Genomic DNA, 16,552 nt, shown 5'->3' with positions numbered 1-16,552 from the left:
CAAATAGAAGCAGAGGGAATAGAATAGACAATAAATAGTTAAACAGAGAAGATTTTGAACCGTTCGCAAAATGAAGAAACTGTTTTGAAATTGAAAAGAAAACCACGTGAAACAAATAATTTTCAAAGAAAATTTCAAACTTCAACAAAGCAAATAAGATGAAAACCATGTAAGACAAATACTAAGAAAACAAAAGAGTAGAATATTCACAAGACAACCAAGAAATAAAAGGCACAAAGCACAAAAAATAACCATGGAAGCTGAACCCCATAAAACAATAAATATATCATAAAATGTCACCAACAAGGTCATATTTATCAATAACAACTCTGAATATCGATAGACTAATATCATCAGATAAAAGGCAAAGAATAATAAGATGGATTAAAAATCACAAGAGGCTTTAATTTAATATGCCACTTACCAGAACCATGCTTTAGAAATAAAGATAAACATAGACTCAAATCAAAGGATGGGGAAAAATATACCAAGCTATCAGTAATCACAAGAAAGATGTAGCAGCCATATTAATCTCACACAAAATAGGCATCTAGATTATGATACAATAAATGACAAAGAAGGTCACTATATAATTATAAAGCCTTTACTGGTCAAGAAGCCATAACCTTCATTAATATAAATGCACCAAATGAAAAAGCATCAAATCATTAAAATCAAACTCTTACAGAAAAGAAGAGAAAAATAGATCACATTATACAATACTGGGAGACTTCAATATATCACTTTCAACTAAAGATTGATCCACTCTAAAGGAACCAACAAAAATATAGACAATATAGTCAACTTGATCTCACATGTATCTAGAACACCTCGCCAACAACAACTACTTTCACTTTCTTCTCTAGAATTTATGGTAAATTTTCTGCAACAGATCATATTTTAGATCACCAAAGAAACATCCGTAAATTAAAAAACATCGATATACTACAAAATATCGTGTCAGATCACAGTGCCATAAATCTAGAAATCAACGAAAGAATTATCAACTCCAAAAAATTATAAGACATAAAAATTGAAAATAAAAATCTGACACTTACTGAAAATGCACTATGTATGCACACCGAATGATTTCATAAAAACAGTCAACAGAGAACCCCTAGATCGAGAAAAGTTACTTCAGTAATAATACATCAGATAAAGGGATAATCTCCAAAATCTACAGAAAACTATAACATATTAACGAAAATATAAATAAGACAGTGAATAATGGACACATGACAAGAATAGACAATTTACCAAATGTGACATCCAGGTGGCCAACAACCATATGAAGAAACATTCACATTGATTAGCAGTAAGAGAAATACAAATTAAAAGCACACTTCTAGCAAAAGTCAATGAACAAAGAAAGAGTAAGTGCTGGAGAGGGTGTGGGGAAATCAACATGCGATCGCATTGCTGGTGGGACTGGAGAACTGTACCGCCACTAAGGAAATCAGTATGGCGCTCTTCAAACAAATGCAAATACAATATCTAATGACCCAGCAATCCCTCTACTGGGACTGTGTCTTAAATAAATAAAGAATACAACATGAACAGGCGTGTGCACACCTATGTTTATTGCAGCAGTTTCCATAATGTCCAAGTCTCAAAAGCACCAAATCCCCTATCATGGAGGAAAGGATGAGCAACCAGGGTTACATGGGAACAATACATTACTGTGCTTAAAAAAACAACAAACTGAAAACTCTCCAAAGCTGCAAGATGTGGACAAAGCTAGAGAACACTATGCTGAGCTAACTTGGCCGATCTTACACAGGAAAATATCTAATAACACCATTATTATAAGGAAAAGCAAAGAAATGTGGCTTACTCAAAAAAAGACAAGGCTTGGATGGCTGTGATGGTGAGGGACAGGGCAAGAAAGAGCAGGAAGAGGGGAGGAACAGGAAACTGAGCAGAAGGGAGGAGAGCAGGGTGGGGGCGGGGAGGGGAGAGGAGATGAAGCAGGAAACTTACAGACAGCTAACAGGGTCTTACTGTTGATTTCATTTCTTGAGGTGGGCTGTGTAAATGCATACAGTGTGGACTTTTACAAAAGAAAAGATAATTAATTTGTAGAAATCCCACCAATTTCCTGATCCCTTAAACTGCAATCACAGTCTGAGTGAGAAAAAAAAAGAAAAGAAAAAGGAAAAGTGAAATGGATGTGGAGTGATGACAAACAGGTTCATTTCCAGAAAAGGAAACAAAAAGACATGTTACATGGAGAAAATGTGAAAATGTCGAAAGAAATGCAGTGCTCTGCCTTCCAGGGAACGTAGACCCATAGCAACACTGGTGGACAGAGTACAATTGCCAAAACATCTCTTTGAAATGTGAAAGAGAAGAATTATCCTTCTGAGGACTAAGGTGCACTTGATGAGAGCGAGGGTATATTTAACCACCAGATATTCGTGTAAAAACTGGAGAAGGAATAAAAAGCACAGATAATATTGACAGGTGTGATTTATGGTGTTGGTGAAGAATAGCAAATAAACAAAGGACAGCCATAGAAAAGAGAAAAGTATTTTTGAAATACATCGAGAATGGTCTTTAGAAGTCAGAAGGAAAGATTTTATATCTCGTTAACAAGAAGTACAGTCTCTAGAGGAGGACGACATGCTCCAAAAAGCAAAAGGTCTGCAACATAGAGGGGGACCCAGAATGAGATGAATCAGTGGCTGCTACAGTCATGAGGATGGTGCAGGACAGAGCAGTGTTCTGTTCCGTTGTACAAAGGGTTACTATGAACAGGAACCAAGCGTATAGAAACTAAACACAAACAAGTAATATTTGGTCACTTTTCCTCAAAGCATGTTTTATTCCTTAACCCTTTTGATGTGTTCCTATCTGGATGTAGGAAGATGACATAGCACTTTGGGGCAAAGATGCAGCCTAGAAGCCCCACACTGGAGGCTAAGATGGAGAAGATCTCCACAGCCACCATGACCTTGCCCTGGGTGCTGTGGTAGACAGGGAGGAAGGTCACCCAGACACTGCAGAACACCAGCATGCTGAAGGTCAGGAACTTGGCCTCATTGAAGGTGTCAGGCAGGTTCCTGGCCTGGTAAGCCAAGAAAAATGTCCCCAGGGCCAAGAAGCCCAGGACGCCCAGGACACAGTAGAAAGCAGGGACTGAGCCCTTGTTGCACACGATGATGATGTGTCTGGGCTCTGAGTGTGTGTCTGTGTCCACAAAAGGGGGAGAGGTTCCCAGCCAGACCCCACAGATAATCAGTTGGATCAAGGAGCAGATGGGAACCACAGCATTAGAAGCCCCAGACAGCAGCAACCGCCTCATGGTTCTTCCAGGTGTTAAGGCCTTGAATGCCAGGATCACAGTGATGGTTTTGGCCAACACAGCAGAAACAGCTACAGTGAACACAACTCCGAAGGTGATTTGCCGGAGGATGCAGGTGGCTGTGTCGGGACGGCCGATGAAGAGTAAGGAGCAGAGGAAACAGAGGAGGAGGGAGAGGAGCAGGACATAGCTGAGGGTCCGGTTGTTGGCCTTGACTATGGCGGAGTCTCGATGCTTCACAAAGACCCACAAGACCACTGCAGTGATGACAGAGAAGCCCAGAGCTGTACAGGCCAGAGCCATCCCCAAGGGATCGTCATAAGCCAGGAAGACCACCATTTTGGGCACACAGCGGTTCCTCTCCATGTTGGGATACTGACTGTGAGGACACTCCATACATGTATCACTATCTGGTGAGAAAAGTGAGATGGAGTTTAAAGAAATAAAGAAAGAAGCGACATGATTCAAAGCTTAGGATGTCCTGGGTAGAAAGGATTGGGTGCTGAAATTTTCATCTTCACCTTATCTGGCAACTCCCTATTTCTTTGTATCAACCAAATAGCAGCACTCCATGAAGAATATGTCAACTTTCAGAATAGTCTTTGTCAGTGGCCTTTCAGTGGACTCCGCTCCTGGTGCCCCCATGAGGGCAGAACAAAAGTGAACTCCAGGTGGTTTTCTGTAACTTTGAACACGTGGACATAGATTGGCAAATCTGTCATCTGAGCTACCTTTTGGGAAAACTCAGAATGGGCTCTGGTGCTTACCTCTTGTTGCCGCCCGGGGACTCCAGAAGGCTGGTTAGAAGTGAGAGAAGCTGACCGTTGTATTGTGTCAATTCCTACCTGTGTGATTAGACATTTCTCCCTCTGGACATGCAATACAATCAAAACAGCAAAAAGGCTTCCAATCCTGAGTTATTTTTATGAATCCCGGGTCACAGCTATTGGTACACACAGAGTGAGGGGTCTGTAAGAAAGAAATCAAGGATAATAATTCACTTGTCTTGTATGAATCGATCATATTACCTTAGAATGTGATCAAAGAGCATAACAAGGTTTTGTTTTTATTTAATGATCCTGACTCATAAGGGCCCGTATGATCCTCCATCACAACGACACTGCTCCTATAACACACAGTAGAACAGCCCCATCAGGATCCACGTCTGTATTCCTTAAGGAAGCTGATCAACAGGGCTTCCTCTGTTGGAGCCAATGCAGGTTCCCATCACCACCGTTTCAGCTAGCATCCAAGGTGTTAACTGTTGCACCACCAGCATTATAATGTATAAAAAGTTATTTTTGAGCTTCCTTGCAAACTTTGACCCTGCTGGGTGCATACAGTGAGGTCAAACACAATGGGATACAAGTTCAATAGAATAAAATTTATTTTTCCAAGAAAAAAGGAAATAAGGACAGTTGATTTGATTTTTGTATGCATGCCATCATATGTCACGGTCACCAGGATACATTCTGTCCTAGTCAGGTCCATGTACGGCCCTACAACAATGGGCTCAAGCATAGAAACCACTGTGAGGATGGAGCAGGACTGGGAGAGCAGGTTTCCTTCTATTGTACACGTGGTTGCTGTGGGTTGGAACTGCCTCAATGGTACCTGTCAAAGACAACTAGGCCATGGGGACACAAAGCATTTTAGTCAATTACTCACTGAAAGGTGGGATGTCTGAATGGAGCCACCTATAATCACCCCAGAAAGCAGGAGAGCTACTTCCTTAAAGATTAGAGTCAAGGAAACTCTATGGGATTCAGAATAGACATGACTCAGAATTAACTGTTCAGCAATGGGTTTGAGGTTGTTTTTTTTTTATAATTGGGCTTGGATGTCACTGCTGTCAAACAATAAACCATAAGCGATGAATACTCTCTCAAATTATCTGAGATATAGGTAAATTGAATTTATACATCAGTTCATATTGCTCTCTCCTTAGTTTCACTGTGTTCAAGTTATTTATATAATATTTCTATATTATTTCTATATTATATGTATACCTCAATTTTATTCTGACAAGTGGTGGCACAAGCACTCAATACTAACACAACCAATGATGACAAAGAAGAACGTTGGACAACCTGCCTCTGTTCACATCACAGCCTAGAAATCCTAGGGAGCAATTCTACAATGTAGCACATGGGGTTGACATAATTCAAAGGGTTCCTTCATATCCCTTAGAAAGAAGACAAAGAAACTAGACTATATTAATCAATACAAATTTGATAATCAGTTAAGTGGCCACAGAATCATTATCACGCCTTCTTTCTGCTTTGGGATATAAATGAAGAATTCATCCAAACCTGTGTGAATCCAAAGGGCCATTCTATCAGCTCCTCCTGGATCATCAAACCTTGCCCACTTCGATGCTGGGGGGTGAACTCTCCGACTTTCATGGATAGGCGAAGACCACCAGGAAAATTCAGAAAGTTCATAATGTCATATCGTGACACACAGTTTCTGTTCTCATTCAGGGAGACATGTTCTCCAGCACTGTTTTCCAGATGAGCATTTTTTAAGAAGGGGTGGAGCTAAAGGAGCAAAATCATTAATAGAGATGCACATGGACATCAGAGACAACAAACTCAGGTGTGAACTAAAGATATGTGGAATGACTAAGCAGTGACACAGGTTTCCTCATCCGTGTGTCCATGTCCCTCTCTGAACAGGTATCATCCCAGGATGTCCACTGACTGTTCTGCGTGTTCCAGGAAGAGCACTCTACCCTGCCCCAGATCAATACAAACTTCAACCCATAACAATTACGCAAGTGTGACCCACAACAACACTGTGCACTAAGGGACTTGAACAGCAACACCTGTTTTTCTTGTTCACACTTGCCAGACTGTTAGGGGGTTTGTTCTTACCACAGTGCGGCAGAGGAAGTTAGAATCACCAACTTTTAGGCTAGTAGTCTACAGAAAATCAAACAATTTGTGTTACCTGGGCCTCAGGAGTAATTTATGTACCTTTCCAGAAAATGTCACTTCCATTGACTCTATTGGGAATCAAGAGCATCAACCACAGTCATGGGTTTTCCTAGGCCTCCTGAAGAGACTCATCAAATGCAGGAAGAGACAAAGGTTCCTTGTCAATAAACAGTTGACCGTAGATGCATGATTCCTTTCTGGAGCTTTAATTCCATTCGTCTCTATGTCTATTATGGTCCCTGGCTGCTGTGATGGTTCAGCATCGGGCTGCTATCCCCATGGTTGGCAGTTCAAATCCACTAGCAGCTCTGAGCAAGAAAGACTGGGTTTTGTACTTCCATAAAACCTTATAGTTTCATAAACCCACACAGAGACACTTGAGTCAGCATTGACTCAATGGTAGTGAGTTGAGATGTATCTATTATCATATTTGGTGGCTTGCATCCCATTCACCTCCATGTGGATTATTGTACTGACAGACTTTCTCCCACCCACCAGAAAAGAATTCATTGCCAGACAGTGATTCAAGTGCATGCTCAGAAAATCCAGTGCTGTCAAGTTGAATCTGACTCATAGTGACCCTAGAAATCAGCATAGAATTGCACCTATGAATTGTTGAGACTATAACTGATTAAAGAAGTCCAAAGCTCATCTTTCTCCATCAGGCAGCATAGTGGCTTCTATTGCTGACCTTGTAGTTAGCAGAGAAACACATAACCCACTATGGCTCAGGGTTCCTGTTCACATCCATGGCAATCCTATATAGGGTTTGTGAGGTGGAAAATCTGTATAAGAACATGTACCTTTGCATTCCTTCTATGCACCGACTGGTGGATTTGAACCACCTGTGCTTGGTTCCATACCTCTATTGCATGATTTCAAATTAGGAAATATTAATCATCCCTTAATCTTGAAGATTACAATAGATACCAAAATCAAACTCACTGCCATCATGTCTATGGTAAATCATAATAATTCTACTGTTTACAGGAGGAGAAATCTCAGTCTTTATCCTGCTAGTAGCTTCAAACTGCTGACAATGTGGTTTGCAGCCCAACAGTAACTACCATGTCACCAAAATCAAATCATGAAAATTTAACTCAATAAATTAAATCTCATATACTTAGCAGCCCTTAATATGAATCACTTGCAAAGGAGGTTTTACCTGCCAGGGGAAAAATGCAGGGTGTTCTGCTTCCATCTGGTGCCTAGTTTCCTCGTCCATGAAAACCATGTCATGCAGGGCACGGGCCACCATGTGGACAGCATTATAGAGATCATTGGTGGATTTCATGACGGTCGTGTCTATTTTATGCTCAGTCACTGACTCCAAGGAGGCATTGGGTGGGCACTCATGAATTTCCCCACGAACAGCTCCTGCAAGTGAGCAATTAAAATAGAAGAGCCAGTATCTGGTAAGGAAAACGTCTTCTGGGTACTTGGAAGGAGTCACTGTCCTGAAAAAGTCTTTGAAACCAGGTATCTCAGCGTTCAAGTGTGAGAAGAAAAGAGTCCCATGGAAAATATCTAACAAATGAAAACTTGAAATCAAAGAAAAATCCAACTGAGATGCAATGATCCATATCTTGTGGGTCATAAAATTATAGTCATCTATCAAAGCCATAGTTAGTAATGTACTGATCTCACCATAAATGATGAATGCATTTGCAGATGAGTCCAGGACTCTTGGGAGGTACTTCGCATCTCTTGGGATGTACATTATCTTGGTCACAGGGATTTTTTCTATGAGTGCCGCACAGACACCTCTGATGTTCATCTCTTTTCGAAGGTCCCAAAGGAACTTTTCCCCTTTTGGGTCATCTGGCACTAATATACTAACCCATGTCCATCCAAAATGGATCAATAAGGAGACCAGGCCCGAGGCCAGACAACTGTGATTAAGGGAAATTTGATAGAGAGATGAAAACTGGTCCTTAGTTTTCAACAAAGGACCAAAAGTGCCATGGGATATCTGAATAAAAAGAGAGAAATATTCCATGTGAATTCTCAGAAGCAAAGTTAAAACACAACTGTAGTTAAGCATGATGCTGACTCATAGTGATTTCATGTGTACAAAGCAGGGCTGCACTCCACTGACTTTGCATCACTGTGAGCATTGGAAACAGAGAGTCAGGGACTCCATAGGTGGTGTGTGAGTCGGGGGAGTGAGCTTAGACTTGGAGTAACACACAGCAGGATGACCCCACAGGGTTTTCTAGGCTGTATCTTAACGGGAACAGATGACAATGTCTTTCTCCCAGGAAGGAGCTAATACGTTGAAACTGCTGTCATTTCAGTTAGCAGCTTAGCCCCTAGCAGCTGCATGAACAAGCAGGGCTCCTTTAGCCAGCCTTACACGGCTGAATAGAACTCTGGGGGTGTGAAGCAATATTCAGAATTAGATTTACTGGGTTCTGATTCTGACTCTATTATGTGTAGCTGCATCACGTCAGACAAGTTCAATATCTAGTGTGCATCACAGTTTGCACATTTCTAATAGCTAACCTAATCATCGTGGCTTGCCATTTCCTTAATATTGGGACTGAGTATGTTAGTATATGAATCCAATTTTGAAGTGTGCTAAGGATAAAATTGTATTCTCTCATAATATGTGTGGCTCTCCTGACACACCTGTGGACCCAATCGGTTTTAGAAATCAGGTTGTCTCCTATGTTAATTAGCCCAAATCTGCAGCCCTTGTCCTAAGCCTGTCACTGATCAGTGTTGTAAAGACCAGCACAGACACACATGTACAAACACAAATGTGGGGAAATGATCCCATGTAGTGACAGAAAAGGAATCAAGGAACAAATACTGAAGAGAGACAAGGACCACCCCCCAGAGTGACAGAGCGAGAACCGCACTCTAGATTCAGGGATCTCAATTCAGAGTCGAGCCTCTAGTGTGAGAAAGAAACATCTAATTTTTAAAAACATATCTTTGTGGTATTTGTTCCCAGTGCACCAAGTAACGAAGGCAATGCCCATCCACCACAGCACGTGGTCCGATGTCACTATTTTAAGTGGAAGATGAAATAAGTAACTTAATGAAGGGCTCATGGAATGAATCCTTCCACTCCCCTGTTGTTACCATTCGGCCTAGTCCAGATAGCTAGTTTGCACATCTGAGAGGATCTGAGCAGCAGAATTTCTGGAATTCAGTTTGACTTGGCCCAGTAGCAAGAGCAGTCTCTGGTACATCCGTTCCTGTCCCAGTTTTCATCTCACAATAATTATTTCAACTCATTTAAAAGCAATGGGCAGTACCTATGTCCCTCTTCTCTTCCACTTACGTGGCCAGAGAACCAAACTGAGGAAGGAAAGGTCCACTCCCCCAGCGCCCGTACCTGTGGGGTCCTGTAGAGCTCCAGCAGTGCCCCGGCTTGCTCCAAGAACTCAGAGGGGATTCCTGCAATGACCGCCATGTTCTTGGTGTGTGACTGGCAGGTGTAATTAGGGATGGGGGGCTCCTTATCTGACAGCCATCCGAGCACGCTCTCCAGGGTTCTGACAACACTAGGAAAGGCATTGTAGAGCCTGACGCCCAGGGATATGTTGGGGAGCAGGAGGGGATTCCTGTTAATCTCCTCAACGGCAAAACGAAATATCAGAGCGTAACCATAATTTTGGAAGTTGAACCTGGACAAGGCCAAAAAATAAATGCACTTTAGATATAAAAGCAATGCACTTCAAATCTTAAACAGGCTTATATTTAATATGCTACACAGATATTCATTCTTTTTTCAAAAGTAAAGGTTTCTAGCAAGTCTGCATTGATCAGGTCCAACAACAAGGTTTTCCAAGAGTGTGTGCTCCCTGCATGTCTTGTGCCACCTTGTTGTCAGTCTCACCACAGTCTAACCTGTTCCTAGTGGCAGCTCATTCTTAGTAGGCTACAGTCCAGCATCAACACAAAATTGATTATGCACTAGGAAGCAAAAAGGAAAAAAATAGAGTGACTCGCTGCATTGAGGTGTTTTGATTCAGAATCTGCAGTATCTACAAGGCACGATGGTCACGAACCCAGAGGACATATTGAGAGGTTTTCCCTGAGATGTCAGTGCACATAAGATGCTGAGTTTCTAGCTTTGGGAACTCAGCTTATGTGCAGGCTGTTCCTGAAGCACCAGCAGGTTCAAACCTAAAATCCCAGCCTGGCAGCAGACAGAAAGATTTCCTATGTGAGTTAATATTAAAAACACATGAGTTCATTGGGGAGAAGGGATGACGAAGGAAGTCGTTCACTTGCATTTGTGTTTACATGTCAAAGGCTGATTTTTGGAGTTGACCCAAGAAGCAGTGGGTTAGGAACCTGGGAAGTAAAGAACTCGATGAAGCAAAGGTTTGTGATCCACACGATGCAGCCTGGAAGGCAGGGCAGGGAAGCCAACAGAGAAAGCTTGGAGGAAGAACAGCCTCAGGACGGCAAGGAATCATCTGAATTTCCTTGGTGAAGATTTCCACCGTCAGAAAGCACTGGAACCAGCTCTACATGAACAACGCTTTGATTCTGATGATCTCCTGCCCCTTGTGCAAACACTCTGCTTATCCTCCAGATTGTTCCACCATTCTTGACTTCAACTCGGTGACCCCTCAACTTCTCCACTACACCTCTGAGTTGCCATTATCAATCTGATTTCATATACATAGCTTGTTACAAGAGCACATTGCTCAAGACAGACTTTCTTAATTATAAAGATTAACCATTTCATTGCATTCCATGAGGATTCAGAGGACAGTTTAGATTTAAGAAATAAAGGTTAAAGATTTTATCAAGGCAATAGTTGGAGGGGTTCACTCCACCTCCATGGCTCCAGAGAGCATCCTCAGAATTTTTGACAAACGCACATCTGATACAGTTTGCTACACAATCTTAAGGGACAGGTCACCAGAATCAGAGACATTCCAACAAAAGACATGATGTAGTCATAGTCAGTGCTGATGACACAATAAGCAAGAGAGCAGCTCATGTGTTTTCACCATAGCAAAGATTCTGCTTCCACATTTAGCTGGCATCTGTGTTCTTCCCAACCCCAAAGAATCCTCCTACAGATTCAAAGTCTCTTCAAGTTTGCATCCCTGACAGGGACACGTTGCCCAGTAAGCAGGGAACACAGGCTTCCTTATGTTTCCTTCCTAATCTGTGGTGCTCACTGACACTGCATTCTTCATATGCGGGGACCTGCGTGCATTAGTCCCCTGCTGATCAGTAAAGAAGCATCAGGAAGCCTAGGCCGGCTTTGCTTGTCAGGGACTCTGTCCCCGGCCCCGTGTGGAGAAAAGCAGTCTGAAACACAAAGAGAAACCTGCCAACCGGTGCTCTCCATCCCGTCCTTTCACTCTTTCTGACAGCTCTATAGAGGACATGAGGACCTTGCTGCAGAGACAGGCACAGAGATCTCCCAGAGAGGGCACCTTGATGGCTTCTCCCAGAAATCTGTATTTTAATGACTTTCCTTTAGCACTGAATTCCTGCCCAGATTTTAACATTTTGAAATCCAGGGAGTCTAACACCTCCCACATCCCACGTTGGGAATAGGACAGGGTCTATGGGTCACTGTGGTGGGGTTGTTAAGCCCTTGGTTGACACAAGGCTAAGCAAAGTGTGAGGCACAAATCTACGAAGCAGAGCCATGGTAGGACTGCCTGGGGATGCGCTTCTCTGGAAAATGCCCCCAAGGAGTGGGTTCTACTCTGCAGCGCATGGGCTTCCAGAAGTCAGAATGTTTCCACAGCAGCAAGATTGGGTTTTGAACAGAGAGGGACATGGTTTCTACTCTGAGAAAAAATACTTCAGAGATAAAAAGGGGCAAAAAGATTCAAAATGGGACTAGAGTAAAGAGAGAACATCAGGTTTGGTGCAGTGGGGCGTCAATGACAATGAGGGGCATCCTCCAGGAGACAGGGAGCCAGTGGCTGCAGCAAAGGGCAGAAACCAACTCAGGACCAAGAATGAGGTGCAGGTCCCCCCGCATTTCATTCCGCTGCTCATGAGGTCACCCATGGCCATATCAGACTCAAAGTCATGCAAACAAGGAGAGGGAAGAACTTATGAATCACAGCCCGGGGAGGCTCTCTATGCAGCTTTCATGTCCCCATTCACACTCAGACACACAGAGACTTACACGTCAAATGTCACATGTTTTCTTGGACTGGTCACAAAAAATTTCCACTGGGCTTCTGAGTCATGAACCACCGTGTAGAGAGGGAGAAAGCCCCCAAGCACCAGATCCCCGTCCGTGTAGACACTGGGCTGCATGCACTGGTAGCAGTCCTTAAAGCTCATGGTGGGTTCCTGAGGAGGAAACTGGCAGAGCAGAAGCAGAAAGAGCAGGGAGAGCATCCCAGCCACAACTCACCGCCTGAGGCAGAGCCCTGAGTCCCTGGTGAACGGGGAGAACTGGAGACTGGACAATCCGCCTCCACAGGGAAAGGCCGTAGCTGTGCAGGACACTGATGAGATGCTCTCTCCCTCAGCCACGGAGACAAGACTGGCAGTTGCTCAGCAGGAGGGCAGTGCTGGACGCAGAGAACTGCAGATATATACTCGTCTGCCCTCAGTGCCACTGCGACCCCAGGTGCTGTGTCCTGCTCTTCTCTCGCTCCCTCTGGACAGTCCCAAATGGTCACTTCTCAGGGAAACAACACCTGGGCCCCATCCTGCCCTGGGGCTCCACATCTGAGACCTGGCCACGGTGTAAAAACACGGTTGAAAAACAAGCTCGCAACAGTTCGGTTTAATTAGACAAGCATGTGGCCTTGAGCGCGGTGTTCTTTGAAGCATCTCTATGGAATCAAACTCAGAAGAGCAACTCTGGGGACTTTTCACAGGAAACTTGAGGGACAGTGCGTTCATGTCAATGGGGAGGATCGTAATGGGAAATGGTTTAGGACGGTCTCTCAGCTCAAAGTGTATCATCCATTACAGCCACTGACTTGTACGTGAAGCTGCTGAATGCATGTGTGTTTTGCGGTGTGTGTTCTCAACAATCACAAATAAAATAATGCTACTAAAGAAAGACATTTTTGATCTCCTTATTCCACTGATGGCTCCAGGAATCCCATCGGTCATGATGGAGAGCAAGTGTCTAGGAGGCACCTCATACAGGTGTGGGTTCATCCATGCTGGCTGCAATGGTGTTTCCTGCCAGAAGCTGAGCGTTGTGGTATCAACGAGTGGGGAAGTCAGTCACATGGTCTCCTCAGGATTCCTTGTAGCGCTCAAGGAACAGGGTCCTGCAGAAGTCAAGGATGTAGCTGGCCAGGCCAAAGTGGCCCACAAGAGAACTATAGCCACCTTATCCTTCTTTGTTCCGTTTTATAAAATCATTTTATAGGGGTTTAGCACAACTCTTATCACCATGCATACATTCATTCATTGTGTCAAGCACATTTGTAAATTTGTGCCATCATCATTTTCTTTCTACTTGAGCCCTTGGTATCAGATCCTCATTTTTTCTCTTTTTCTTCCACCCTCCCTTCGACACAAATCCTTGATAACTTATATATATATTTTTTTTTTTCATTCTTACACTGTCTGGTGTATCCCTTCATCCACTTTTCTGTAGTTTGTCCTCCAGGCAGGGCTTATATGTAAATCATTGTGATTGGTTCCCCCTTTATCCCTCACCTTCCCCTGCTCTCATTATTGGCCCTGAGGGGCTTATCTATCCTGGATTCCCTATGTTTCCAGCTCTTATCTGTACCCATGTACATCCCCTGGTCTAGCGGATTTGTAAGGTAGAATTGGGATCATGATAATGGAGGCCCAGGGAGGGGTGCAGGGAGGCAGGGAGGAAGCATTAAAGAACTAGAGGAAAGGTGGAAGTTTCATTGGTGCTATACTGCACCCTACCTGGCTTGTCTCCTCCCTGCAACCTTTCTGTAAGTGGGTGTCCAGTTGCCTACAGATGTGCTTTGGGTCTCCACGTCCCCTCATTCACAATGGTTTATTTGGTGTTCTTTGATGCCTGATACCTGGTCCTATCAACACCTCGTGATCACACAGGCTGGTGTGCTTCTATTATGTGGGCTTTGGTGTTTGTCAGAGAGATGGCCACTTGCTTATCTTCACTCCTTTAAGACCCCAGATGCTTTATCTTTTGATAGCTGGGCACCATCAGCTTTCCTCACCACATTTGCTTATGCACCAACCTTCCTCATCAGCAACCATGTGGGGAAGGTAGGCAACATGGAATTCCAGTTTAATAGAACAAAGTGTTCTTTCACTGAGGGAGTACTTGAGTGGAGGCCCAATGTCCATCTGCTAACTTAATACTACACCTATAAATATATGCACAAATATCTATTTCCCCATCATCACATATAAACATATTTACATATATGTAAATGTGTGTATTTAGACCTCTATAAATGCCCTTTTCCCCCCTCAGTTCTTTGCTCTATATCCTTTTACTTTCCTCTTCACCCACTATCATGTTTAGCTATCATTTGGATTTCAGTAATTCCTCTCATTTACATTGCCCTTGATTGTACACTACAAGGGCTCCTACACCCTAACAACCATTGATTTTGGATCACTTGTTGGCCCCCTGTCCCTGGGTTTGTTAACACCCACTTCCTTTCCCCTGCTTTCCCCTCTCCCATGTCCCTCTGGAACCAGCGGTCCTGTTATTTTTCCTCCAGATCATTTATCCCACCTATCTTACCTAGATAGACCTTCAGAGATAATAATATTCCCAAAAAACAAGATAGAGCAAAAACAAAGCAACAAAACAATATAACAGCAGCACAAAGAAGCCAACAACAAAAAAAGAGAGAAACCTGTATATAGTCCAAGGTCTGTTTGTTGACCTTTAGGAGTGTTTTCCAGTTCAATCTGATGAGGTGACACACCTGGCCCCAAAGTCTATTTTTGGTATTCCCTGAGTACTTCGTTGCTCTGTTTTCCCTTGCTGCTCTGTTGCATGCTCTTAGTGTTTCGCCTCAGTGTGGTGGAGTCTGATCTGGTGCAATTCCCGCATTGTGTCTGCATTGTTGTTCCCATCGAGCTATATGGTTCAGTGAGGGAAGTTGTGTCTCAGTGGGGCTGGCCCTGTGGTCCTCTCTGTGCATTGGCTGCTCTGAGCAGTAAGATCATTCTCAAGGCTTGGTGAACCAGGATGTGTTCCACTCTCTCTTGTTCTTCATTTGCTCCTGTGTGTTCTGATCAGACATGTCCATCTCGCGGAGCTGTAGCTTCAGGGCTGCCCTCTGAAGTGAATTTCCCTGCGGGGAGGTAGGACTGTCCAGGAAGTTGGGATTGAGGCCAGCCCCTCAGGCCTCTCTTTTGGTTCCATTCTTCCTGCCAGAAGATTGCATTCACTATTGACACCTTTTCTATCCTTGCCCTCCTGTCTATTGATCTTTGTTTAAAGGGCTGACTTGTGATCAACACAGTAAGTAAGCATTCAGTATTACACTCCTATCAGTGTGGCCAGTGACTAAACATAATCATCTATAGCCATATGCATATTTATATCTAGTGCATATTTCTTATAGTGTCTAGGTAGTATCAATGGTTAAGTGATCAGCCAATAATCAGGGGGGTGCCAGTTGAAATACACTCAGAGGTGCCTCCAAACAAATGTCTGGCAAAATCTTTCTAAGAAATCCCTGCCAATGGGAAGCCTATAGGACACAAGCACACAGTACATATGGTACAGATGATTTCGAACAATAAGCAAAAGGTATGAAATAAAGTTGCCTTCCGTAGCAAAAATACAGACAATAAACATCAGAAGCAATCTCTCTCCATCTGACACCGAAAGTTAAGTATATGTTGGTCAGTGGACCGTGTCCACTGATAGCTCCATGGAGGCCACATGATGAGAGGTCCTGACAGATTCCATCCCATCTGCACTCTCCCAGTTGCTGACAGCGTCCAGCTATACCTCTTAATGCTACTCTCCCACAGATTCCTGCTCCAGACTTTCAGGTCGGGGTGGACAAGGACTCAGTGAACATCCCACACTAACCTGTTTCCAGTAAGGGGACCCTGTGCTCGTTGCCATTCATTCTGATAGGTCAGAGGCATCCGTGGTCAGTGGTGGGAGTTGGGATTGCAGATTCTTCGCACTGGGGAGTTACAGCCACACTAGTCCTGAAGGAAGGGGTGCTGGTGCCTGGGCGGCTAAGAACAGAGTGGGTAACAGAAAACTTGGTGAGTTAAAACCACCCACTGCTCCTCAGAAGGAAGATGTAGCTACCCACTTCCATTAAAATTACAGCCTCTGAAGCCCTATGTGTCAGTTCTACCATGTCCTGTAGGTTCGCAGTGAGTCAGAATGGAATTGATAACAATAAATTTG

General features: G+C 43.5%; 1 protein-coding gene across 1 annotated transcript; it reads right to left on the bottom strand.

Moving 5' to 3' along the window:
• Positions 1–2,800: 2,800 nt before the first annotated feature.
• Positions 2,801–12,528, bottom strand: LOC142440454 (vomeronasal type-2 receptor 116-like). The gene is made up of 6 exons (XM_075542908.1): positions 12,368–12,528; positions 9,590–9,881; positions 7,409–8,215; positions 5,617–5,844; positions 4,150–4,273; positions 2,801–3,714 (listed from the first exon to the last, which is right to left on the bottom strand). The coding sequence occupies exons 1-6, from the start codon at positions 12,526–12,528 to the stop codon at positions 2,801–2,803; spliced, it is 2,526 nt and encodes an 841-aa protein (XP_075399023.1).
• Positions 12,529–16,552: the final 4,024 nt, after the last annotated feature.

The sequence above is a fragment of the Tenrec ecaudatus genome, chromosome 1, assembly GCF_050624435.1.
Source record: "Tenrec ecaudatus isolate mTenEca1 chromosome 1, mTenEca1.hap1, whole genome shotgun sequence".
Lineage (NCBI taxonomy): Eukaryota > Metazoa > Chordata > Mammalia > Afrosoricida > Tenrecidae > Tenrec > Tenrec ecaudatus.
Note: the sequence above shows the minus strand (reverse complement) of the source record. Positions and strands in the feature narration are given on the sequence as shown.

Coding starts and splice junctions, on each gene's coding strand:
- LOC142440454 (XM_075542908.1), bottom strand. CDS start 12,528: ATGAGCTTTAAGGACTGCTACCAGTGCATGCAGCCCAGTGTCTACACG. Junction 8,216..9,589: donor AGCTCTACAGGACCCCACAG/GTACGGGCGCTG, acceptor CTTTTTATTCAG/ATATCCCATGGCACTTTTGG. Junction 4,274..5,616: donor GGCCCTTTGGATTCACACAG/GTTTGGATGAAT, acceptor TCTTTCTTACAG/ACCCCTCACTCTGTGTGTAC.